Source organism: Cyprinodon tularosa, unplaced genomic scaffold (assembly GCF_016077235.1).
Source record: "Cyprinodon tularosa strain WSP-4 unplaced genomic scaffold, ASM1607723v1 ctg530, whole genome shotgun sequence".
NCBI lineage: Eukaryota > Metazoa > Chordata > Actinopteri > Cyprinodontiformes > Cyprinodontidae > Cyprinodon > Cyprinodon tularosa.
This window is the reverse complement of record NW_024039264.1, coordinates 408,027-434,844: the sequence shown is the minus strand read 5'-3', so window position 1 is coordinate 434,844 and position 26,818 is coordinate 408,027. Positions and strand designations below refer to the sequence as shown.

The 26,818-nt window shown below is 38.0% G+C and overlaps 1 protein-coding gene across 5 annotated transcripts in view; it reads right to left on the bottom strand.

The window, feature by feature from the left end:
• Positions 1-2,318: 2,318 nt before the first annotated feature.
• The window catches only part of cnih3 (cornichon family AMPA receptor auxiliary protein 3), a 135,894-nt gene continuing 111,394 nt past the window's right edge, over positions 2,319-26,818 (bottom strand). Inside the window, exons 4-8 of one of the 5 annotated variants that reach the window (XR_005282405.1) lie at positions 24,883-24,995; positions 17,627-17,773; positions 16,987-17,042; positions 13,732-13,763; positions 2,319-3,868 (exon numbers count right to left, since the gene is read on the bottom strand). Coding sequence is in view for 4 of the 5 variants with exons in the window: in XM_038304308.1 (XP_038160236.1) it covers positions 17,012-17,042; positions 17,627-17,773; positions 24,883-24,995 (291 nt within the window). In the remaining variant the exon portion in view is untranslated. Of the gene's footprint in view, positions 3,869-13,731; positions 13,764-16,986; positions 17,119-17,626; positions 17,774-24,882; positions 24,996-26,818 lie in introns of those variants that run through there. The other 4 variants (XM_038304310.1, XM_038304308.1, XM_038304309.1 and 1 more) reach the window with 4 other exon arrangements.

Genomic DNA, 26,818 nt, shown 5'->3' with positions numbered 1-26,818 from the left:
CAGCTGGAGTCGTTATTAAGGCAAATGACAGGGGCTGGATGGATGAGGAGATGATGAAAGAGTGGCTGAGGCAGGTGTATGTAATGAGACCAGGTGTTTTTTTCCACGCATCACCATCGCTGTTAATCTGTGACTCCATGCGTGCCCATCTCACAGCAGATGTAAAAAATATGGTGAAACAAATGAACGCTGTGCTCGCTGTTATTCCGGGAGGTCTGAAATGGGAACTTCAACCGCTCAACATCGGTGTGAACCGGCCGTTCAAAGTAAGGCTGCGAGCAGCGGAAGAGATGGACGACCGACGGAGACCACAGTTTCACAAAGGCAAGTTACGCCTCAGTTTGCGGATGGATTGTAGATGCTTGGACTAACGTGTCTGCTGGCTCTGTTGTTCAAGCTTTCGCAAAAGCCGGCATTATTTCTGAGGAGCAGCCCGGCACGGAAAATGACTCTGACAGCGAAGAAGGGGAAATTGGCATGTCTGATTTAGCGCAGCTGTTTAATTCAGAAACAGAGGATGATGACTTTGATGGGTTTGATTAATACTTTGTAATAAATACATGAATAAAGCACAATCATACTCAGTTTTGCTCCCGTTCTATTTTTAAATACACAGTAGAGGTATTTAAACTTAGTAGAGGATATGTACCTGTATATAAAACCCGCGCCCTATAGTCCGGTCTGCAGTCTGGACGTTAGATGTCGCTGAAAATTACACACTGTAGCTTTAAATACACTAATGGCACACATAACTGAGACTTTAGTACGGTGCGCCCTATGGTCGTGAAAATACAGTACGGTAGTTACCAAAGTTGAAGTATCAACTTGACCTCTTCACTCAAGTAAAAGTGAAAAAGTATGTGCTCCAAAAACTACTTGAAGTATAAAAGTATAAAGTAACCTTTAAATAAAACAGCCAGATACCACTATATGAACTGAAAGCTAAATTTTTCGACTATTGCAAAAAATTCTTTGAGATAGGGCCAAGGATGAGGGAGGTCTTGTTGGTCTCCATCTCCTGATACGCTCTCGCCTGTGTCCGACCTTTCAGACATTTCAACATCTTTTGCTAAATCCAACATTGTAGCACGGCATTGACAATTAACGTTTGCAGTTTTAAGAACACCTGCTTGCTTCTGATGATTTCCTTTAACTAACCAATGAGTGTTTGTGTTCTATGACTTATTCATTTACACTAGTTTTCACTAGATGTGGATGGAGCCAATGATCTGCATTGGATGGAGCACATGACATGAAATAAATATTTATAAACATTCAACTAAAGCCAAGAGTAACGAGTAACGTTTGTTTTAAAAATGCAAGGAATAGAAAGTACAGGTACTTGTGTGAAAATGTAATGAGTAGAAGTCAGAAGTAGGAAGAAAAATAAGCAGTGGAGTATAGATACCTAAAAAGTGTACTTAAGTATCTGTACTTTGTTACTTGACACCTCTGCATCTGCGTTCGCCATAACACTTCTATCAGCAAGAGAACTTGAAAGAGAAGGCAAGAAGCTTTCTAGCACAAATTCATTTAGCATTAGGATGTCCAGACGTTCTTGCCACTGGATAGGCACAGCCCCACTCATGGTGGTTTGCAAAAATACATTATTTATTCCTGTTTACTCTGTGTGACACGATAATGTACACAACTTCACGTTTTGGGTTTTAGTGTTTCAATTCAATTTCAACAGACAATTAAACCAGATATACAGTCAAATTGAGTAAAAGTTTTCTATCTAAACAAACCATCTGATTGCATCGACTCATTGACTCGAAGGCAATCCCTCACACCATGCATGAGTGTAAGTTTTTTTGTTGCTAGTTTTGTAATTTCACAAATGATCATTTATGTGTTCCTATCACTTAATGATTTCTGTAGACTGAAGACTGCCCTGATTAAACACAGCAGTCTGGAGTCGATTACTACCTTGATAGGGTTCTTACTGTTGACCCCGCCAAAGATGAAGAAACTGGAACAACGAGACACCATTTGAGGTTTTTGGAAGGAACCTTCATCTTTCTCCTTGAGCTGTCATCCATGTTTCGGGGTCCTTATGAAGCTTTTTGTTCACCAGTGTTCTCTAACACCTCTGAGACCTTCACACAACAGTCACACATATGCTAAAATTAAATTAAACAAAAGTCGCTGAACTCTTAACTAACAAAATTGTGGTTTGTTTGACAGGTTTTTTGTGAAGACATTCAGATTTTTTTCTTAAAAACCCATGAAACTGACTAAAGTTTCTGGATGTAAAATGGTAAAATGTCTACTTGGATCAAATCAAATGCTTAATGTAAAAAAACAGCCTGAAAACATTAGATTTTAAAATACTTTATTTCATAAACAATATCTAAATTCAACCTTTCTGGTCACATACATACACAGTAGATAGAAAATGCTCAAGTTATAAGATGAGAAAAGAAGAAGGGGGCCATTCCCTCCTGCGCCGCTACCACATAGAAGCACCTGGCAGGTGAAAGATGGTGGGCGAAGATCTGAAGAGCGGCCTGGTGGCTTGAAGGCTGAGCTACATGGAGATCCAGCATCAAACACCTTTTCTCGCTGATTCAGGTTCCAGCTGCTTTAAGTTATTTGAATGACTATCTGACAGTTTATCAGAGGAATCCTAAAAACGTCCCATAAACCCTGAAACATTTGCTGAAGCTGATTTTATATTATTCTTATTTTTTTTAAGTCAGTTTGGAAAAAGAATGTTTAGGCCATCAGCATATCATGAATACCAATGAATTAATATATTTAAATGATTAAATACAACATTTTGGTCCAAGAGAGCTAGAAAAGATTCACATTTTGTCCCTGTGTTCAGACAAGGCCGCGCACTTTACATGTTGGAAGACCTTCACCTGCGAAGCCAGAATATAATAAAACATCTCTACTGTCTGAAGCAGATATTGCCAGGATTGTGCAAGAGCAAGTTAACCATTTGTGCAAAGAGCATGTGTTTCTCTAAAACAAAATCTTCCACAGGATCCCATTTTTTCTTTTATTTGAAGTTTTCCCACAAAAGAACAACACTAAGACAACACTAAGGGGGCATTTGCCAAGTAGAATAACTTTCTCTGTCAACAAAACAGAAATGCCTTTTGATTAAAGAATACACCAAAATGCACACGTCACAAAAGCCATTAATGCAAAGTTTTAAAAGAAAATCCCACAGTTCCAGGACTGTGTTTGTGTTCTCCTGTGGAGGGGAGGCATACAGAACCATTTAATCCAATGCCTCAATCCTCCCCAAGCTCGCTCCTCTTTCTCTGAACAGTGTGATCCGTTGGCTTGCTGTTCCTGTGTCCTTCTCTGGGGTCTCTGAAGAAGCTACGGTGGGTGAGGTGAGAAGGACGACTGGTCTGGACAGTGCTTCATTGTGCTGTGCCTGAGACAAACTGTGCAAACGCTACTGTGCCGTATGTCCTCCAGGCTACCGCTGGCGCCGGTGTGCAGCAAACTTGGCGGCACAGCAGAGGAGGATGTGTCTTTGTATATATATGTATATAAATATGTTTTTATATGTGTGTGTATTACAAACGTAGCCAGGCAGTGAATAACTCGGGTCCTGCTGAGAGCAAACTGTAAACAACAGATTTAGTTCAAAGTTCTTCCTATACAGTCAAAGATGTGATGTCGTTTGGGTCTGGGCAATTCTGAAAAGAAGCTTCGGGTCCAGCTGAGTTTGTTTGGCTCCACGAAAAAAAAAAAAAACAGAAAAAATATAAGTTCCCTTTATTATGTTCTACTATCGCTCCTAAACCGTCATGGTCCGCAATATCCAACGTGTCTAGAGGCGTCAGCACTCGTCCCAGGATGCTAAGAAAGCAGTTGTTATGAGGTAACCAAGGAATAGATCATACTGCAACACAAGAAGAAGAAATGCAAACAGGAAGTGAGCCAAAAAACAATGGTTAGCCAGAAAAGCCCATGTTACATAAAAATATCCACATCGTTACCATATCTAGATATACAGGTGTTCCTATATGAATTCAGTGAACTAAAATCCTTCAACAGGGCAAAATATTTTTATTTTTTGTTATTCTCTGCATAAAAATGAAATCTACTCCGGAATGAAACCCCCTAATTTGACAACGACTTTATAACCTTGTTGCACTTAAGACACAATTTCAGCCTGTTTTTTTTTTTTTTTTTTTATCAATTACTTTATACAGTTTGTTAATATACATCTATTCCTGCATTTCAAATAAAATTAAACTTAAAAAACAGAGAGGGAGCAAATCAAAGTGAAATAAATGTAAGTATGGGCCCAAAAGCAATATTCAAAACTCTTTCAAACAAAGATGGATGGGAAATTTTGCTTTTGTCTATAGGGTGTTGTTTGCTTGCTTTAAAGCTCTGAAATCACCCAAATTTGAACGTTTCCTTTTAATTCTTTAATGTTTCTAAACCTTTTTTTTTTTATTTTTTATTTTTTTGAGGTTACATTTAGATGGAAAAGGTGGTCACTATGAAGTACTGCAATGGTCTTTTTCACACAGTAGGGACTGGGTCACTTCCTAAATTAAAGGGAAAGGCATTAAAACTTGGCCACAAATTGGACGTCTATATGGACATTGATTAATTGTTTAACGACAAAAAAGTAAATATTATGATAATCTTAGTTCTTAATTCTGAATAAACAAAGAAAGTATTTGTCTGATTTTAAGTCAGAGTTTGAAGGACAAGGAGCTTTATCGACCAAAGGTCTTATCTAACCCTTACCAAAACTAGGTATAGCTCAAGTTCATATTCACATATACAAAAGTATATACCCCAAGTTTACCAAGTTTATTGATGCTAGTAGACCAGAGGTTTACTAAAATATATACTAATTAGGAGAAAATTGGGACATTTAAGTTAACTTTAAAGTACACCTTAGGTATTTTTTCATGTATACTATCATTTACTCATTAAAGACACCCAAGTCTACTTATATTTTATGAGAGTGTACTTTCTAATAGGCTAGAACCTCTGGTCATACTAATGTGCACACATCTAAATCACCTGTAGACTTTTTTATACGTGAATATGAATTTTAAACCTTACATAGTTTTAGTAAAGTTACTAAAGGTACCCTGTACTATAGGTATGGGGCATATATACTAAGACTTGTAGTATGCTTAACGCATAAGCTGTCTAAAAGTAGCCTAAACTTAACTTAGTATATTGATAAGTGCATAAGAGGTAAACTGAAAGTATATTTGTTTATTTTAATTTTAAAATTAATACAATTTAATATAATTTAAATATATTGCTTGTTGGTGAGAGAAATCAGCCCAATGTATCAAAGTATATCAATGAGAAGTTGAGTGAAGTTGAGATAGAAAAGAAGCGCAGAGGCAGCTGGAAGAAATGCATCCATGAGATTCCTTTGAGACAAAGTGTGTTCAAGAGTTTAGAGGAGTTTCACAGTGAGGACTGCAGCTGATTTTAGTTACAGTAATGGAATCATTACACACAGATGTCTTTCAGGATATGGACTAAAGGCTCAACTTCTCTGTGTCAAACTCATCCAGAACCAGCGTCTTAGCCTGGATAAGAGGAAAAAGGAACTAGACTCCGCCTGTGGAGGGAAACTGGGGGTATCCACCCTGTTGGAGATTTATTGCGAAGGTTGTAGGTCTACTGTGCTTTATCAAGCCTAATATCCCTTCAGTCTACCTGGATGCTTTGGGGTCCATGGAGGACTCAGATCCTGCCAAAGTTAAGATTTTAAACAGGACAATGATCTTAACAGCATTAAAAAAAAGAAGAAGAAAAAAAAAGGATTTTGAAATAACTGAAGCAGATGGAAATTTTTGAACAATCCTCACCATAGCTAATCTCTGTAGGAACTTTTGGAACTACAAATGTTCTCTGGAGAATCAGGGAAAGAAATAACACAGTGATTCCAGTTTTGTAGGAATAGGTTCCAGTTTGAATGCAGGAATGTTTGTATATTAACAGTAAATTAAAGCTGAGGAGAAAAAAGATTAAATATTTCAAGATTCACCAAATGTGCTAATAAACAAATATATATATATTAATGTCTAACTTTCTGTCTGAATAAAGCTTTTTTTTTAAATGTGAAATACAACTTATATGATGTTAAAATATATGTTTTATTTTTACCTGAACAAAATGTTGTAAGTTTACATTTTTAGGTTTTTTACCATAACCTAGAAATGTAAGAACACTATCCTTCCTGGCAGGTTTGTCTGAGTGATTTTATGTTAGTTTTTATTGATATGATTGCCAGAAAAAGCCTGCGGAAAGCTTGCAAAATAAAAAGCAACAAGCCAATGAGCATCATGTAATGCAATGAGCATGTGCAAACAGAAGCTGTCAAACAGACATTTGCAGCAAAGTGGCTAAAATGATTTCACCACGTTTTAGTATCAGTAAATCAGTCCGTGACACGGATGAGTGTGACCCAGTGCATCGGAGCCGCCGCACTCACTGGGTGTTTACCTGGAAAACAGAAGAATGAGGGTCACAGCACAAAGATCCCACTTTGTGTTACTGAGCTGCTACTCAGTAACACAGGACAGGTCGGCGCCTCACCAGCAGACGCTACAAGTTTGGTTTGTGTCGTCCCAGGGGCCACTGCCAACTGATCCCCCCTGGGAGGAGGATGCCGGTTTCCACTGCTGGCTGATAAATATTCAGCGAACAGCCTGGTTTTTAGATTCCACTTCAACCTCATTAACCTCACCTTCATCTCCACCTCTAGCTTGTTAAATTAACCTCCTCCCTTTTTGCTAATTTTAGCTGAACACGCTACATTGGAAGCAGATCATGGTTGTTAAAGGAAAAGTTCGGTCATATTCAGAATACAAATTTCTGAAAGTCCTTTAAATATTAAATTATTACATACTTTTCAATAAATGATAACGTGTTTTTAATTAAGAGTAATTTTCATTTGAATGTGCTTTACTGGAGGCATCCATGTTTGTCAAAGAACACTACTGCCACCTACTGGTTTGTGACGTCACGGTGCGGTATTGGCTGTTGATCAAGTCCCAGTGCTGTATCTGGTGTTTGTGTTATAGTCCTGGCACTGGTGGCTGGATTGATTGCTCATTCCATCCACCTGTTTAACTCTGCCCATTTTCTCATTATTGCTTATCTGATCCACCTGTTTCCAGCTCCTATATATGCTGTTTGTTTTCAAGCTACCAATGCCAGATTATTAGAGCTGTTTAGTGAGAGTAACTCTAACGTTTTGATAATAGTTATGATATCTTGTTTGTGACCTATTTCTGTCTTGTCTATTAGGCTACGTTCACACAGCAGCCTGCAGTGACCCAAATCCGATTTTTTTTGCCCATTAGTGACCTAAATCTGATCTTTTCATGGCAGTCTGAACAACACAGATCCCATTTTTTCCAATAAGACCCAATGCGGCCACTTGGCTTTGTGGTCCTGAATCCGATACGAATCTTTTCAATTGCGACCTGTGTCTGAATGGCCAGGAAGGATTCATCCAACCCGAACGTCATTAATACCCGACAACGATCACTATTATGCGTCTTGCTACGCAGAAGTGGCAAGAAAAACAACAACCATGGGAGATGATGATGCAGAGAGCAGTATTTATGTTTAACCATATTGAAATTATTGTGTTTTTATGGTTGGATAAGACAGCTAGATCTGCGTCGGCACTACCATCCACGTTTATTTCTGGAAAATAAGAGCACGCTGGCCTGTGACGTCATTGCGTCCTCTACTGCGCATGCGGGACACTTGCGTTGTATGACTGCAGTTTACACAGCAGATCACATACAAGTCGCATATATTTGGAAATATGAATGGCAACGTAAAAAAAATCGGATTTCGCAAAAAAAATCGTAATTGAGCATCAAGGTCTGCTATGTGAACGTAGCCTTAGTCTTATCTGTTCTGGACTGTTTCCTGGATTCAACTGGCTTATCGCACCTGGACTGTTTTCCAAACCACGGCTTGGATTCCCTCATCGGTGCCTCATTGGCTCTCTGATCGTCTGGTTTATGAACTGAACTGAATGACTTCGGCTCAGATATTCTCTTCTGTACACAGCTGCTCCTTGGCATCGGTTGGCATCAGCTCCGCTCATCATCCTGAGCTCTAGGGGCATGCCCGTCACAAGCAAAGGACAATCTCCTCTTCCTCACATCCCTCTGGGATCGGACTGAACTCTGAACTAGGTCAAGTGTCTGTTTCTACAGAGGATCTGCTCTAACCGCTCCAGCTGACGAGCAGCCACACAGATTATTAATAAAGACTGTTTGAACTCATTCCGATCTGTTTGTTTGAATATTGGGTCCAAGGTTTCGAGCTTCTGACAGTTTTGTCACAACGCGTTATTATCCATGATGGTGACAACCAGTGCGCTATGCAAAGCAGGAATAATTAATTAATCAGATTTTTTTTCTTTGGCCAGAATTTCAATGGCAAATCCTCCCTCTTCAAGTTGTCAATCCAATGACGAACCCATCCGTGGAGGATCAGGAATCAGAAAGGAGAAATAACTCTTTTTTTTGTTCACTTTTACCCAAAGTATTCCGGCATCCAGCTGCCATGCACGTGGGCATTGTCAGTTTCACTATAGCTCTGGTGAATTTCAATGGTGAAGTCCTCTGGAATTCTTCAATAATTGTTGTTGATTGCAGATGTGTCTAGTAGTTCCTATTGATTCTGCTTGTAAAGCGAGGAGAATGGCGCTAGGCTTACCGTACTGTGACGTCACTGCTGGAAGAAGGCAGGAGGGAGGGGTTACTTTATTTGGGAAAAAAAAGGCCGCTCCCCGACTCACTGATCTCGACAAAAAATATATTTTTTTATTTTTTACTGATTAAGGCTAAATTCATTAATTCACAGCAAACATAGTTTTAGGTGTAGATAATGATCCATTGATTATTCCTTGCTGACCGGACTTTTCCTTTAAGCTGAAGACTCACAGACTTGGTGTTTTACAAATATTAAGATTTTAATATTCTACCTACTCAAATAGGATCCTATCCTTTTAAATCCTGCCAAAAGCTCTGTATAATATCAAGATTTAAAACGTTAGTTTTCTTTATTAAAAAAATACACTTTAATAGAAGAATTTAAATCCTGATTAAAACATAATAAAGACACTTAAAAAAATCAGTCTTCTTTGCATGAAGTTGAATTCTCTCAGTATTCTTGTTTACAGACACATGAGAATGCATCTTGTATCGTTCTCACTTTATGCTTTTAGGCGGGACATATAGCTGTGGCACAAAGTGAGAGCTGCAGAGCCCACAGCCAAACCAAAACAAAGATGGCAGCGTAGGAGGATGAAGCATAGCTGCTGCTATCTCTTGGTCAGAGCCCTCATTGCTTCTCTGAAACAGGAACAGGAAGAGCCTAAACATATAAGCTGCAGCTTCTAATGGCACTGGGTGTTGTTTTGCCCAATCAGCTCATGACGTTCTAATGAAACATCCCTCCTTTCCCTTTTCTTTTTTTCCAGCGTTTTACTGTCATTACACTGTCAGAAGTATGAACCATGGCCTCCTGCTTGCAGCACGGGTGACTTACAACTTGAGCTAGCCAGCCACAATCCCACTTACTGTCTAGTTACTATCTTGGATACTTTATAATGTCTGCCCAAAGTTGCCCCTAAACATAGATGGTTACCATTAATGAGCTATTCTATAAACACATTGAGGTCTAATTTTTTTATCCCCTTCCCCCAGAATAATACCTTTAAACATTTAAAGCTTATTTTCCTAGTTTCTAGCCTCTCTACAAACACTGGCTTTAGATAGAGCGTGAAATGTGGAAACTTGATGTCAGGTTAATCAGATTAAATAGAACTGATGGTAGGTGAAGACAAAATAAGACCTAATCCTGAGACTAAAGCGGTTTCATTACGGGTTATACCAGCTTTGTTTATTTTAAAATATATTCAGAACAACTGATTGTCTGTTTTTTGTTTTTGTTTTTTTTTGCCGGGTTGTAGGTTAACTCTTACAGTTTTTAAAGGATTTTTCTGCTCGTTTTATTAATTTTGTTTGTTTCGACTTTAACAAGGGTGTGGACTTTTGGGAGCAGATATATTAATTCACTTCACATGACACCTTGTTAGACAGCTATGCTTTGTGTTTGTAGGATGGTCCCTGGTATTAGAAGCATGATTAGACAAGACATCAGTTTTAAAGATGTGTAGCTGATATCAGGTCCTATCAAATATTGATTTTTAACAGTCTGACTTTTATCAGAGAACGGTTTTAGCTCAGCTTTCAGATTCTCCCCAGTGAATCATCTTAAGGTGACGCTCCAGCATGTGTATAAGAGAGGAGTCGATGGAAATTTAGAAAGTGTTTTTAAGATCATGTCATAGTGATCTGTGTGAGAACCCTGACCTTTACTCAAAGATCATCCAGTATGTTTTATAACAGCCAACTTTGCTGTGATTCCCTCTGATTATGCAGCCAGGATGAAATAAATAAGGTGTAGAAAATGGCTTATAGAAGTCTCTATCTGTGCTACTTTCTTGATTTTAGCATTCAAATCTAGTAACTCGTCATCTCTAAGCTCATTACCCTGATAAAGCTTTGAAGAAAGATAGGAGCTTAATCCACAGCAGAATAACAACTTTTTTTTAATTACTTCTGACAAAATCAGATCTTTTTTGTCTGATAATTCCAGCAGTATTTAGTTTGATATTTTGCTTGATATTTTAGGATAAAAATGCTTTTTTCTAAAACACAAATCATCCACATTTAGTGCCTGTGCACAGCGAACATCCCTGTTAGTGTTTTAGAGCTGACAGGGAATCCAATAGAGCTTCTCCATTTATTATACTAACACACATTAATTAGGACTCATCTCTCTCTTGATTTTCTGTGTGGGTTGTAATTTTACTTATTGTAATTATTTTATTCTGTCCTATTATATTATATTTAATTTTCCTCTATTATACTTCTATAAATAGGTGCACTGTAGGAAAAAAAATTCCCACAATGCATGGGTGTAGGTTTGCATAGGGACCAGTCCCTACCAACATTTTGGACCGACCTACTTGTCCCTAACAATAGTAATGGCAAGTTTATAATTTACAATACAGTGGCTTCTTTTCCTCCCGCAGCTCTGCGGCCTGGTAGCTGCTTTCGCTCCGTCTGAATGCCTGCCTGGTCTTTCCTGTCCCTTTAAATTAGGAGTGCAGTGCTGTGCTGTTTAACTCCGCTCTCCTTGGTTGTTCTGCCTTAAGTTCCGCCTTTTCTCTTCCTGTCTGGTTGTTTTCTAAGTTCTAAGGATCAATGATATCAGACCAATGAAACTTACGTTAGTGTCCTTACCAAAGTTGAAATCAAACGCCACTGCTGCGATGGATCAATAAAGTAATTCTGATTCTGAAGAGGATTATGTTAATGTGAGGCAGAACTTTGATTTTTCAATTCAATTCATTTTTTCTATAGCACCAATCAGAACACGTCATCTCAAGATACTTTACAATTCAACAAGATCATACAGTAAAATTGATTTAAAGTTTTCTATCTAAGGAAAAACAGTTGATTGTATCGACTCATTGACTCGGATGCAATCCCTCACACCAAGCATGCTTGTAGCGACAGTGGAGAGGAAAAACTCCCTTTTAACAGGAAGAAACCTCGAGCAGAACCAGGCTCAGTGTGAGCGGCCATCTGCTGAGGTTGACAGGTTTTTACAAACATGCTCTGTTTGAAGCTCAGAATCTTAAAAAAGAAGCTTTTAGAATAAATGTTGAGAAAAGACTCAATATGCTGAACCGTATGAAACATCACAAAGAAAAGAGAATAATCCTCCTTCTTTTTCAAAGTATAACGTCACAAAGTTGCTACATTGAAAATTTTTAGAACAAAACTGATAAAAAGTAAATTTAGATTCTGCAAATCAAACATATTTGCACAACCATTTGAAAAAGATACTGTTCTTTATTTTGTATTGTTAGCATAACAATATCTTCTGTATTTTATTGGTCCAAGTGTATTTATTTATATATTTCTAGGGATTCTTTAAATAGGATATATGTGATATATATTTCCAGCGTACACATTGAAAACTTACATTTTCTACTGTCTTTCTTTTTCATTCAATATTACATGTTAGATACGACTATTCTAACTGATAAATGTTATGCAGAAAAAAAAACATTCAGAACCATAACTGAACATGGTGCTCTTTTTATACCCACAATCCCAACCTGCAATTAAACACTAAAACTGTCAGACGCATGTCAGATAAAGCTGTTAAGCCGCTTTAAAATATTTCCTGTAAGCCTCTCTGCTTTGCTGACAGATGTGGCATATTTCATGTCCCATTAGCATCCAACATCTGTCCTCCGGAGTAAATGAAACCAGGTTAACTTCATGTGAAGGTGTAATATATCACTGAAAAACTGTCCTGACAGTTCATGCCATGGAATGATAGGAAGAAAAGAGGAGGATTATAGGTCTGCTGTACATCCGTCAACATGCTCAAGAAGTGACAGAAAGCCTGTGCTCATCTCTTTAGGAGGGAAAAGTGTTGGTGACTGAAGTAGAGGACATTCCAGGCAGCATCCCTGTGACAAAAAGGACAGGAGGAGAGAAGGAGGGGGACAGATCATACTCCCAGGGGTGCTCCAAGCATATCAGCAGGCAGGTTTTTGTTGCTCATTTTAAACATACTTAAAGGTGTTAAGGTAAGGTTAAGCAATCTCTTTTCTGCAATAAGCTGTCAGGGTAAGTCGTGGGGGTTCAAATGGAGCTGTGTGCTCCTCTGTGCAAGTAAAAACCACCATGTAAGTGAGAAGGAGGTCGGGGGAGCAGGTGAGTTGGTGAGAAAACAGACACAAGCCCAAAGGAGCAGGTTTCAGGCTGCTTCACTTCCAGTTCAATCACATCCATCAGTGTTTAACCATGACCATCAGCAGAGCTCAGGACATCTTCCTTTCTTAATCTTATACTAGTCATGAATATTTTCTTTCATTAGAACAGTGAGCTTAGGCGGGAGTCAAATGTTTATAGCCAATGTTTTCTAAGATTTTGAAGAACACAAAATGTAACCAACTTTAATTTCCCCATATATTTTGTTTTTACTACTAAAATAACTTATTTTAAATTAATATATGTTAATATGGTTTTATCTATAGAGGCATCTTCTCTCAACATCCTGGAAACTTCAATCACGTCTGGCCGTTCCAACATCCATGAACTAACAGTATAATCAAAGCTGATTTTCTAAGGTTAAAATAAACGTGTTTCTGCTGGTCGGTACACTGCTGCTAAAATTCAATGTCGGAAATATTGTATGCAGGTGAGGATTCTCATCATCCAGGTCACGTGGTATGTCACCAAATGGCCAGAGCCAGTTTAAGTGTGAGTGGATTGGGTTGCCTCAAAGGTGGAGCGATACCGGTGGAGCGATACCGGCTAGAAATATTCGGTTCTCCTCCACACATCGCCTGGACTCTGGAACCAAACTCTTTGAGAGAGGCTGGACTCTCTTCTATGAGAATTTTACAAGCAGTTACCTTCATTGTTCAACCCCAACTCTTAGCTATAAAACTGAATAATTTCCACCTACTCCTGATCTTTATGCAGAAATTAAAGCCTTATGATGGATATATGGTGTTAAGGATGCTTTCTTTGGCCAGTTTGTTACCACAAAAAACACAAGTCAATAACAATAAACAATAAATAAAAGGAGGGGACTAAGATGAACTTGATGGAACTGAAAGTGAATGCACCATCACCTCATGCTCAAGAATACCTGACAGTTGCTGCTGCTGCCACCGTTGCTCTCTAAAACAGTCCAACATGAGCCGGAGCCGGGCGGGATGGGGTGAGATGGAGAAGCAAGATGGTTTCAGTTTAAGCTGAGTGCTGCATTTAAAGCTGATGAACTAAACACACATTGTCTTGGAAAACAAATATTAACTGTAGAGATAGCACCGCCACTGGTGTTTCAGAGTTACACTGAGCAACAGGTTTTATTGTTTTCATTCATGACGATGGTGACACCTCACAAGATCACTTCATGTCCACTAAAAGTTCGTCTAGTGATTGATGGGTGGAAAGAAATGGATGAGACCAAATGAGCTCAACACGTTCGCTTAATGAAGCAGTTTCTAAGGTTTCTGCCAGTATACCATGCCAGGAAGAAACTCCTTAACTTTGACCTTTACTTTTATTGACTGATGTCACATTTGCAAAGACTTGTTTGCTTGGCATATACAACTGAAAGCCCATGATTTTACACAAACAATGAAATCAGACACTCTATCTCTTATTTAATTAGAATAAACACTTTATCATTTTTTTGATCGGTTAGGATTGGCTAATTATTTCTTTTATAAAATGCCAGAATAATGAGAGGAAGAGTTCCTAGCAGTGATAGGTAAGTTTAACGGTTAACAAGCATTTGATTAGTGCTTTTATCAGGATAATACAATTTAAAACTGGATACCAAGGAAGAGAATTGATACTCAAAAACTGCTTTTGATTCCACAGGGATCCGAATAGTTAAAGGCATACAAAATGTATTTTTACATGAAAATCTCACAACTTTCAATCTCCACATGCAACATGCTTTCTCAGAAGAGCCCCAGATGCTATTTAAATAAGTTTGCACTTAAATGCTAATCAGATTATCCAAAACATCGTGCAATTCGACAACTTTTTAAGGTTTCCCAAGTCTTTTAATATGCAGAAATCTCCAATTAACCATAGAAAAATATGCCAAAATCCCTCGTCTTTTGTATCGATACTTTTCCAAATGAGTATTACATCCAAATACAACTTTTGACTACCAATAATTTTTATAGTATCAATATTCAATAATCAATAATATTTTTTAAACTTGATTCACTTCCTTTAACCATCTTCCTATAAGTATCTCACAATAGTTAGCTTGATGACCCATTCATCCCCACATAACTGGGATTAGGTTTGGGTCAGAACCTCCAAAATATTGAGACTCTTGTTCTTTAACTATTTTGCTATTAATCTAATGAGCTTAAAGAGACCCAGGCGTGCATTTTGCACAAAGCAAAAACACACAAAAAAACTAATATTCATGTGAAAAAACCACTATGCCTCCTGACAGTGTTTAGTTAGTCCTTTTTGAGCTTAAAAGTCATTTTTGATCTGGGTGGGACCAGTTAAGATAAGCATTGTTGTACTCTCTTCCCGTCTGCTGGCAGTTCTTACTTAAACTGACCACTCAGACCGATACAGTAGTAGCCATTCAAACATTTTTTTTATTCTTTCTCTCATGATTTGTGGACGTTAACATCCACAGAGAATCGCCATCTAATGGTCACACCCTGTAATTCAGTGAAAGGGCGGAGTCAGAGTAAAAAAAATATGCAAGAGGGGGTCAATTCAGTGGCTGGAAGTATGAGGTATTTTGCTAAGAGTTGCAGGGAAGTGGGCTGCCATTCGGCTGGTGTTTTGGGAAGGGCCATTTTGAATGGCTGCTACTGTAGGCTGCATATCTTATACATATTAACTGTAATGGTTAGATAGAAATGCTGTAATATTATGGAAATTTCTGTTATAAGCATAACTCCCGTGCTGTGATTGGTCCAATTTTAGACAAGATGTCAGCCTGTCTGACGTGGCTAGCACTTAATAACACAACCATCACATTAGCAGCTTAACTCCAGTTACAGTGGATGCTGTGCGACTGTGGTGTGGTCACCACAAGAACTCAAATCATTAAAATCGAAATGTAAACTCACATCGATTTTAATGTGGCTGAGCACAGTGTTCAGTGAGAGTGTTTTTTTGTAAAACCATAGCCACACCATTGTCACTTTGACCTTGGGGTCCCCTCTCACTTCAGTCAACATGAATGTTTATATCATATTCTGACCGATACTCGTCTCTTTTCTGTCTTGGTGTCCAAAAAGGGCTTCAAGAGAGATATCGGCACAGAAATCTAAAATCTTATTAAAATATTTTTTTTAAGTAAAGAAAATCTTTTTTTTTAATATATACTACTTATATTTAATTGTTTTTATGTTATTGTTACAAATTTCGTTTCATTAAATGTATTATGTTTTATATTTTCAAATGCTACATTGTAGAAATTTTTCCAATTTTACTAACTGCATAATTTTTATATTGCATTTTCTAGCTTGCTTTCTTCTGGAAGGAAGAATAAAGACACATCTGTATCGATTTGCCAGGAAATTGGCAAAAATATTTTTATTGGTCAAACGTGTGTTTGGGCTTGAAGTGAGTAGAATGTGATCTGTAAAATGTAATTTGAATAGAATGCAATTTGTAAACCTAAATCTAAAGAATAGAAATAAACAGTTTGAAAGAATAAATTTTGAACAACAACATAAAAAAGTTAAAGATGACAAAAATGTTATTAAAAAAAGATATTTTTCTATGTTTCTATAGTTTCTATGTTTTCTTTACAATTTCTAATTATAAAACGTCCAACAATAAATAAAAATTTCCCTTAAGATTACTGTTAATTTGAAAGAACAGAAAAGGCGTGGAAGAAGACACTCTCTACCGATTTCAGTCTTTGCTGTGTTCTGTTGTGAAGGAAAATGTTAGACTGCATTCAGTTGACTTTACTGAAGTCCAACTTTAAATTCCCCTCCAAAAAAGTGATTTAAGTTATCAAATATTTATTTAGGATTAGTATAAAAAAAAGTGAAGAGAACCAAATTCTGCTCACTAAATGTCTTTTAATAACCTGAATATTGAGTGCAGATGCAAAAACATTGTATCAACACCCAAGATATCTCACACTGTATTACAACACAGTAATATGTGTGTTTGTAAACTTCTGATGTTTCTTTTTCATTATTCTGGCATTTAATCCCTGCTAGATTTTCTGTTTTGTTTTCCAAATGAGTGTCTGAAGATACTTAGTTTTTGAATTATCCAATATGCTATCATCCAACAATATATGAACACACTAAAGTGAAAACAGTTTCAGAATTTCCTTTTGTATAGTACCTCCAAAATGAATATCACAGATATAAAAAAGTAAGGATTGTACCTTTAAGTGATTCCACTGTTAAGATCTAATAGAGGGATATTTCCAGGTTCCACACACTGCAGCACCCACATGACACATGGGACAGGAATCCGGAGTGATTAATAACAGCATTGTTAGACATAGAGAGGAGAACTGTGCGGATTATCATCATCACAGAATAAACAGACAATTTTAGCAGAAATATAAAAAACGAATAAATAAATAAAAATCTTTCACTGTACAGAACAAAACCATTAACATTTTAAGAAGATTAAGCAAAGAAATTCATATTTCCTGTCGTTGCTGGTGGTGCTTGTCAATGAAGTAAAGAATCAAATTCTCTTAATATCACATGCATTAGCAGTAGTGGATGGAAAAGAAAGCTGTTCTACCCTGACTAAACTTGCTGGACACAGAGGAAATAGCATGTGATTGCAAGAGAAATGGTTACTTTATTCAGAGATTTGCACACTTTCCTTTTGAGCCGGAGAACCAAACCAAACCTGTTTGTTGAGTGGTGGCAGATGTCACCATCCAAGCTTTTCCTCTTCAATGACTTAGATTACTCAGCAAGGTTTTCAAACCTTCAACATTAATAATGTACCTCCACATCAAAGGAATGTGTTAGTAGGTCACACCACCCGCCCCGCCCTGTGCTTACCAGTAGAGATAGTAGAAGAAGGACAGGACAAAGAAGGACAGCTTGCACCACGCCTCCTTTTGGCAGAACTTGAGCGTGTCGCCATTCATCACAGATGCTGGGTCATAGATGAGCTCCTTAGTGTCCGTTGGGGAATGGAAGTACCTGCCGCAGAGGGCAAAGACCACACCCCGGGTAGTTGACCCGTTCCAGAGCACAAGGAATGGTGTTGGTGGGATAGATGGGACAGGGGTTGGGAGGGAAACGGGGAGGAAGACAGTGTGGAAGACATGGAATGATGAATCTGGTGGAATGTCATCATGCATGTAATGACAAAAACAGTGCATGGTGGAAAAGAAGTATTGACAATGGAATGGTAATCATTTAGGTTTTCAGTAATGATTAAATTGATGATGCCCAGCCAGACATGGGCAATGTGGAGTCAACAAGTCATCTCCATGTCATGTATTTAATCTACCCAGCCAATTAACCAGGTGAGTCCAATCTGCACAGGTTAATTCACGGTGAAGATTGGACTCACCTGCTTCAGTGGCTGGGTAGAACAAATACATGACATGGAGATGACTTGTTGACTCCACATTGCCCATGTCTGGGCCCAGGTTAGGACAAGTTATTTTTCACATTCACCTCAGTGGTTTTGGACATCAAGTGTTTCTCCCCTAAATCAGGCTCAGGGAGCATCTATTCACACAAAGTCTACATGAGGAATCAATCACATATGTCAAAACTAATAGTTTGTTTGATTTAACTCATACCATGCTGAGTAGAACAACTCTTTTCAGTAGACCAACTAGACATAATTATGCCAAAATAAAAATATGCTGGCACAAAATCAAACAATTTAGAGCCATATCTGAACAGTAACTTCCGTGTGAAGATGATTGTATCAATTCTATCTTAAAATGGATGTTCTTCAACTACTGGGACTGAGTTCTGTGCAGTGTGACGTAGATAATCACTTCAGTTCACTGTCAAGCTTTTAGACTGCTGAGTTGAGTGAATTTTTATATACTGGCAGAATTTTCCTTTGTGGTGAAGCACCAGAAGGGATCTTGTTTTTGAGTCATTTTGAGTCACAGTTGGGTTGATGCTTTCGCAGGAGTTATACGCGTCCGGCACTCCTGTCTGGTCACTGAACGCTGTATACTATACTGTAAAGTATATTTTATCTCCCTAAGTTGAACAACACTGTATGATCTAAAATAAAGTGACAAATAAGCAAATGCTACAATTAATTAATAATGCTGCCCATAAAATATCTTCTTGTTAATGGGTCAATAACACAGCCAACTGTGAAATATCAATAGGAATCTGTGCTTTCAGATTAATTAACAGCTTTTAGATTCCGATGACATATATATCCATATACATATATCAGCAGTGGAGGGAAAAACCTGGAAGCCTGTAAGTTGAAGAAAAGTGTTGAATAAAGTCTGCAGGGACTTCGTTTGGATGGCATTCAATTGGCATTGATCTTTGAGTTTCTTTTAAGCTCACAGGGATTTAAATGAACATGAACCATTCTGGTCAAAGGGACCATGGAGTTGGTGGAATGCCTCATGATTTCATGCTTCTGAAACACATTTATATGTAGTTTCCAGAATAAAATTCTAATTCACTCAAATTTTAAGATTGAATAATGAAAATGTATTTTTGTAACACTCAGATTTTATCTAAGTTTGTGAAACTTTTTCTAACACCAGAATCTTATTGAGCAAAACATCACCAACATCACTATTCTCAAGGTTGGTTTGGGAGCTTGATTTATATTAACGATGACTTTCAAGTTGATATTGTACCGTGTTTGCCTGCAGGTAAGTAACTCACATTGAAACCAAGGTCCAGCCGTGAGGCTCTTTATATATGCAATTCAAAAAAACTAGGAAATGTTTGTTCACTTATATATATTATAGTATAAAAGCTTTCTCAAGCAGTTGGTGATGCATTTTGGAAACAGGAGATGAGCCCCTGGCTTGAGAAACCTGTTCAAAGACTTATTTTTCTTATTATATAGTAGCACACACATATCATCTTTAACTTATTTTATTCTTATCCTATTGTATTCTTATATCGTATTTGTACGAAAATTCAATGGAGCCATTTTGATGTACCGCAGATTAATCTACATTAATTCCAAGATATTTATTAAATAATGTATATATATATATATATATACACACACATATATATTAATATATATACATATATATTAAAAAAAATCCCAATTTGTAGAAAACTGAACCTCACATTGCCAACAAAAGCTGTAGGGCACAATATTGCCACAGCAATGTTCATTAGAGCCATCACATTACGATGAGATCAATTCCAGCAGGGATGTTTAAATTGTAAGACAAAATGTGCCAAGTGGGAAATTACAGAAGAAGAGGGAATTGCTACTATTGCATGTTGCTTAGGGAAAGAGACCTTCTAAATGCTAAACACACAATTACTAATTTACTAAATTTCTAGTTATTTCATTTGACAGCTGATTCAAGTAAAAGAGATTCAAATAAAATGCATAATTCTGTCAACACAGAAGAAGAAGCGTGTAATAAGCACACTATTATTGTGGTTATTTATCAATCAGTAATTGTTTTAAGTACTGCACCTGTACCTGCACTAAATCCCAAGCAATAAGCTTTCAAGATACAATTAGACTCATGTCTGTTTTTAATGTATAGTAACTCAAGTTAAATGTCTACAGCACAAATAGAGTTTAATCGATAACAATGTCCATGCGTATTTTATGTTCTCTTGTCAGAGTTTTTTGCACCCTCAAGCAGATATGAAATGTCAGACATTATGCTGTATGATACATTGTTATGAAAATGTTCAGTGATGTACGTCCCATGTATTCCTACATAAAATACATGCAAAATGACTGATGAAGAGGCAGAAGAGGTAAACGGGTGAACAACATTTGCAACAAGCTGCTTAAATTAGGTTATATATCAAAATAACTTTTGGCATAGCAGAAGAAGAGAACAATATGATTAAACATTTTAGAAATAACCCCACTAACAAGATCACAGTGAACAAGATCATTTCATAAACAACAATTTTATACTAAATTATATTGGAATCTCAATAATTGTCTCCAGAGAACTAAGTCAAATGTGGTGAACCTGTAGTTTGGTATAAACTATTCCATTAAATGTATCATTAGTCCAATCTTGCCATGCAGGTCTACTAAGTTACAAGAAAGTCTAACACTTTGTGTATCATATAAAGTAGCAAATATTAAGTATAGATGGTTCACTCGGCTCCTCTGATGACATGTTGCTGCTTCTTACTCTGGCATACAAATATACAAAGATGTGAGAGTGCCCAAAAAATATAGGTTATGACACCTTGGTCTAAAGATGCCACTCAGCAGCTGACTAGCAATTGGATATTTTTTGGTACAATGACAATGAGGTATTCTTGGCTACATCTGACACAGTGTCAATGCTGTCACAGTGGACAGGGACATCCTGGTGTTTCCCAACCAGAAGCTCTGAATGTACAGGGAGCTCAAGGAACTGCTGAATCACAAGCAGAGCCCTACTGTACCATCCGTCCTGCCACAGACAGACCATCACTGTACAGGTACTGGAAGTGTTGAGAACCCTGAAGGACGTGAACCCCTGAAAAACTGCTGGACCTGATGGTGTGACAGGGAGGGAGCTGAGGGACTGTGCAGACCAGGTAGCTGGGGTTTTTACCACCATATTTAGTAGTGATTAACACAGTATTCCAGCCCTCCATGCTTAAAGCCATCCACTATCACCCCTTTGCTCAAAAAACAAAGGCACTGTGACTACCACCAGTTGCGCTTACCCCCATATCTATCAGAAAGTGCCTTGAGAAATGGGTTCGGAGTCACATCACTTCACATCTGCCACCCAGCCTCCTCCTGCACCAGTTGGTCTACAGAACCAATCAGTCTACAGGGCATGCCATCTCGGTTGCTCGGCACACCACATTGAGACATGTGAAGCGAAATGGAAGCTATGCGAGACTGCACTTCCTTGACTTTAACTCGGCTTTTAACATAATCATTCTAAGTTGGTTTGTGAGCAAGCTGGAGAAACCTGGGTCTCTCCCAAAACATCTCCAGCTGAATCATGGAGTTCCAGATAAATCACTCCCAAAGGGTGATAGTAGGATCCAAGCTGTCAATAGATCTGAGCGCTACATTTCCAAGAATGATGTCTATCAATTTAGGCTGCTCTGGTTATTTATCAAATTTAAGGGATCTTGGCTCAGTTAAAGAGGCCTCTTGCCTGATACAGTTGAGGAAAGGTCATAGAAAAAGATTTTTCAACAACAAAACAACCCCACACACTGCAGGATGCTGGAGCATATTTTGTACCAGACTAAAAAGGTAAATTACATATTAAGGACTTTAAACGACTACAAGACAATATAGAGAACATCATTAAACTGAGGATACCATTATCAGTAAACTGAGAAGCTTGTTCAAAGACAACTCTGTGGCTTGACAAGCGTAACACCAATAGATCTACTAATTCCTCTTTGCCTTAGCTTCAGACTGATCAGCTCTACTCTCGGTACACTCTATCTAGGTATCTACTTTGAGAATCTATATTTTGTGAAAAGCTATGATGCCAAACTCATAGAAACAGCAATACAGAGGCGAAGGGGTAGTTTTTAAATTGAAGCGGAGAAGAGTAGAATGCCTTATAATCCCTAGAAGATGGATCATACAACACCAAACCCAAAGGTTTTCTACTCATCCAAATACACACAAATTGTACAACTGTTCTTTGATGTTGCAAAACAAAGTTCTGCTTAGATATGTTAAGAACAAGGAGATAGAGACCCCATGAATGGTCTGGGAGAACAAAATGATGTTATTTTGTCCTCACGGCTTTGAGAGGGAGAAAACAAAAGCTTGTAGAGTGCATAACAACCTTTGTAACATCCTTTACAAGGGAACAGAGAATGGCGGGCAGTACAAGAGGTAGTAGTCTGGATCTTCTTATGATATACTTTATCTAAGTCATCTACTCTAAATCTAGTCTAATCTCTAGCCAATCAAATCCCTGGGCCTTAATACAAGTTCTTTCAGAATAACAGCAGGAATGTAGTCTTTTCCGAGGTCTCAGAAATTCCAAGAGGAGAGGTAGCAACATACCTCGACCCACCTCTATCTAGACTTTGCAGGTAATTTTATACATGTTCGGTGGATGTGGCTTCAGTTCTTGCTTCGTGGACCTTTGAGAAAGCTGGAAGAGCAGAACGACCTTGCAGCTGTATCTCAAAGTACTAATCTGAATATAGCATCAAGTTTCGGATTTTATCTTATTTTTCTATTAAGAACTGTTCTTTGGAACAAAACCTTATAATAAACATTTGCAGGTGTCGGGCACAGATATACAACCCCGGATATACAACCTCTCAATATGGTACCCTCGATCTGAGAATTGTCTTGTCGATGTTGCCTCTCTCCCACATCAAGCTTTCTATCTTTTCGTCTGCTGATGCCCCTCGCTCGTATCATGCCTTCCTTGGTCTCCGCCTTCCAGCCTCCATTTTTTCTTACTATTCTCCTCTCTTCTCCCAGCTGCTGCATCTGTAGCCAGTGGGCATCTGGCACAGTTTGCAGTTAATGAGACAGCAAGATGTTTTCCTCTCCTCATGTTTTATTTTATTTTATTTTTTTGTCTGAGTCTCAACTAGTGAAGCACATGAGCTTTAATCAATCAGACTTCCAGTAGCGCATGTCTAACCCCCTGACCAATGGAGATGGACACAGATAAAGAGGGAGCATCACACATATGGAAATCATAGCTGTTTAGTTTGTAAATTGACATTTTCAATGTCTAACAATGTCAGCTCATTTCAATTCTTTAACTGTCCTCAAAAATAATGTGGAAACAGTAGGCAGACCTTAACCACAGTGTCTGAAGGTAATCCAGAGAATTTAATTGTGCTAATGCTGTGTTACCAAGAAAAACACAGTGCCCTGCTGATACCTCTTGAATTTTTTTTTACCCTTTCTTACACGTCAGAACCAAACATTTGTATTTAATTGGAAATCTACTAGACAGAGTAGTGCACTAGTAAGTGGAGTAGGAGGAAATGGATTTTCATGTCTCCCAGGGTTTAACAACTTTGGACATTTAAAGGTTGAATATTTTGGTCTATTCTGTTTGCATTAAAGCTCCAGCTCATTCAGAGTGGGTGAACGGAGCACATGGAAATTTATCTTCAAGTATTGCCACAGAATCTAAACTGGACTTTAACAGGGTCATTCTTAACACAAGGATATGATTTGATTGTCTAATTATGTTAAATACAGCAAACCTAGGGTCGCTGTTGTGCGTGAAGGTGACCTCCATCCCACCTTAAATCAGTTTTCAGGCCTTAAATAGTTTTTTTTTTTACTTGTCCGTCTTTTTCTAAATTATGACTGGATTCCCTGACCCTGCTGTAGAAAAGCATTTCCACAGCATGATATTGCAACTGCAGGTATGTTCCACAACACATCTATGCCTAAAAGACTGATCTCTGCTAATCAGAGTAACTTTAACCTGTCTGCTGTGTCTCCTAGTTGGTTTTCACAAACTTCCTGCAGGACTTCTCTTGATTCATGCATGTCTGAATAATCATAGTCAATTATGCTCTCCTAGCAGTACTTATAGTACTCATGGAAAATGAGTGTCCATTACTTTTCTATGTAGAGGAGTGATTCTACGCCACCTCCAGGAAGCAATTACCTTGACCGTGCTGCACCTGCCCAGTAAACAACACACCCACTTTCTATGATTAGCAAGGATTGATGTGAGGCAGAGAACCATCATTTCTGCCCAAAGTTAAGACAAAGTGGGTATTATAGCAGCTCTGCATATTGACAGCAACTGCACTTGTGTGTGATGTGTTCACATCGAATCTTTTTTGTCAAAAATGCTTATAAGCCGAAAGTTGGACACCGGGTCAAACACTGTTCAAGATGATTTGAACTTCTGAAATGTGCCTTGCCAAGTTGACTTTGGAAGACTTAAAATACTTTCTTAGTCATTTGAGAAAGACAGAGGGTCAGGAATGCTTTTGGACTGGCCGCTGATAAACTTGTGTTTTCAGAGGAAAGGATTAATGAGACATCATGCTTTAGTTTTATGTAGAAATTCGGATCTTTGTCATTATTATATAAATCCCAAGCTTTAAAATAACCCTAAAAAGCAGAAAGGGAAAAATTGCACTCCTACGCAGATGATTGTAATCACAGAAGACAAAGACTCCATAGTTACCTCCATGTGTTGTAGAAGAGGAGGGGGATGTTAAGGCCGACAGTCAGCCACTCCTGGGCACACAGGAACATTATGCAGAACAGCCCATGGATGGAGTATTCTGGCAGCACCAACTGTAGGGCAGGAGCAAATTACAGGGAGAATTACTGTACGGTTGGAGTGAAAAAGAAATACATTAACTCATAATTATTGCCTGTGGCAGATGCTCTTCTGTTCACCTTCACAGTAACACCAATAGAAAAGCCAGGTCACAACTTAGCAGTTCATGGAGTTCATGTGTGAACTTCAAACCTCTCATTAAGCACACATTTATTCACCTGACAAGACCAGGTATGGTGTGTGGGGGGTTAGTAGGCAGTGGGGTTGACCTGTTAAGTATCATTGTAAAGATAAGTGATAAAATGATATTTTTCCAATGGAACCACTATTACTGCTATTAAATTATTTTTTTGTTTTATTCATGTAACCCACAGATTAAAAGCGCTTATTTCTTTTAGAAAACACTTAACCTACATAAGAAAATATAAAAAAATAGAAATACCCCCACACACTCACAAAGAAATGAGTTTATGGCAGTATAAGCTGGACAACAGAGGGCGCTAGGGGGGCACAGCCCCACCCACCCAGTCAGCTTGATCAAGAAAAATAAAACAAATAAAACTTAAATTTTATAATTCAAATAATTTGAAATATATTATTATACTTATTAGATGTGCAAGATAAATATTTAATCTTAAATGACAAATAAAGCGTCTTCGTTGGATTGGTGCTCAAAAATCTTTGACCATAGACTTGTTAAAAGTTGTACATGCGGAGTAACTTCTCTGCAACGCATATGATTGAAAATTCGAGTCACGAAAGTTGGAGACTATCATTGGAGAGAGAGAGAAATGGTGAAAGAAAAATTCAATAAGAGAAGTCCCTTAAAGCAAACTTACCAGGAGGTGAAAGCATTTGGACCTCATGGGCCGAACATTAAAATTAATCAATAGTCCAAAGACAGATGGAGACGGTTCACTCAGTCCTTTTCTATGACCTGGTTTAGCTACAAGGCTTGGCTAACTGCATGCTGCAAGGCTAACACTTTATTCTGCCCTCCTTGCCTCCTTTTTCAAACGTCAGGATCTGACCCAGCATGGATAACGACAGGTAGGACTAATTTAAAGCACTTTTTAGAAAAGGAAAAGAAGCATGATAATCTGGGATTCACATAGAAAATAATAGTGTACTTTTTCTCATTTTGCATAGTTGCTCTTTAATAACCACCCTTCAGAAAACACGTTTTTATATTTTAAAAAAATATAAAGCTGACTAACAGCTTCTCCATTATTAAACTGGTACTTTATTTTCTTTTTAAACTTTTTTTTTTTAAGTTTGTGACACCAAAACACAGATTTGCCTTCACAAAACCACAGAAGAACTGCGTTCTGAATTTTCTCCCAGCACCTCTTTGGATCTCTGATCTCCTATCTCTGATTATTAAGCATGTCCCTGACATCGGCTTAGGCATCAACCTCTGCCTAGTTTCGTTTGCTCCACTCTGATCTCCTGCCTGTCCTCCGACCACCGATGCATCAGTGTCTGGGACTCCCTGTACGGCACCCGCTGCGCCGTGTTGGCAGCCAACCGGCTGGAACCAACCTCATCCACTAGGTTCAGACTGAACTATAAGACCAGGTTAGTGACTCACATGTTTATTATCATCCACTTCTAAAAAGTCTCCTCCTGCAGAGGTTCCTGCCTCTCCCGACGCTGCTCGCTTCAGTTTTCAATAAATGTTTTGAGAAATCAAGATGCCTGTGCACCTAGAACATTAGATCCTACTTTTCTGAGCTTGAGAATTAGTTACTCTATTATAAGTAATTTATTTTTTTTTCAACTTGAATTTTGTTAACATTAAATCAGCTCATTACTATAAAGAGTCGAGTTGCTAAGA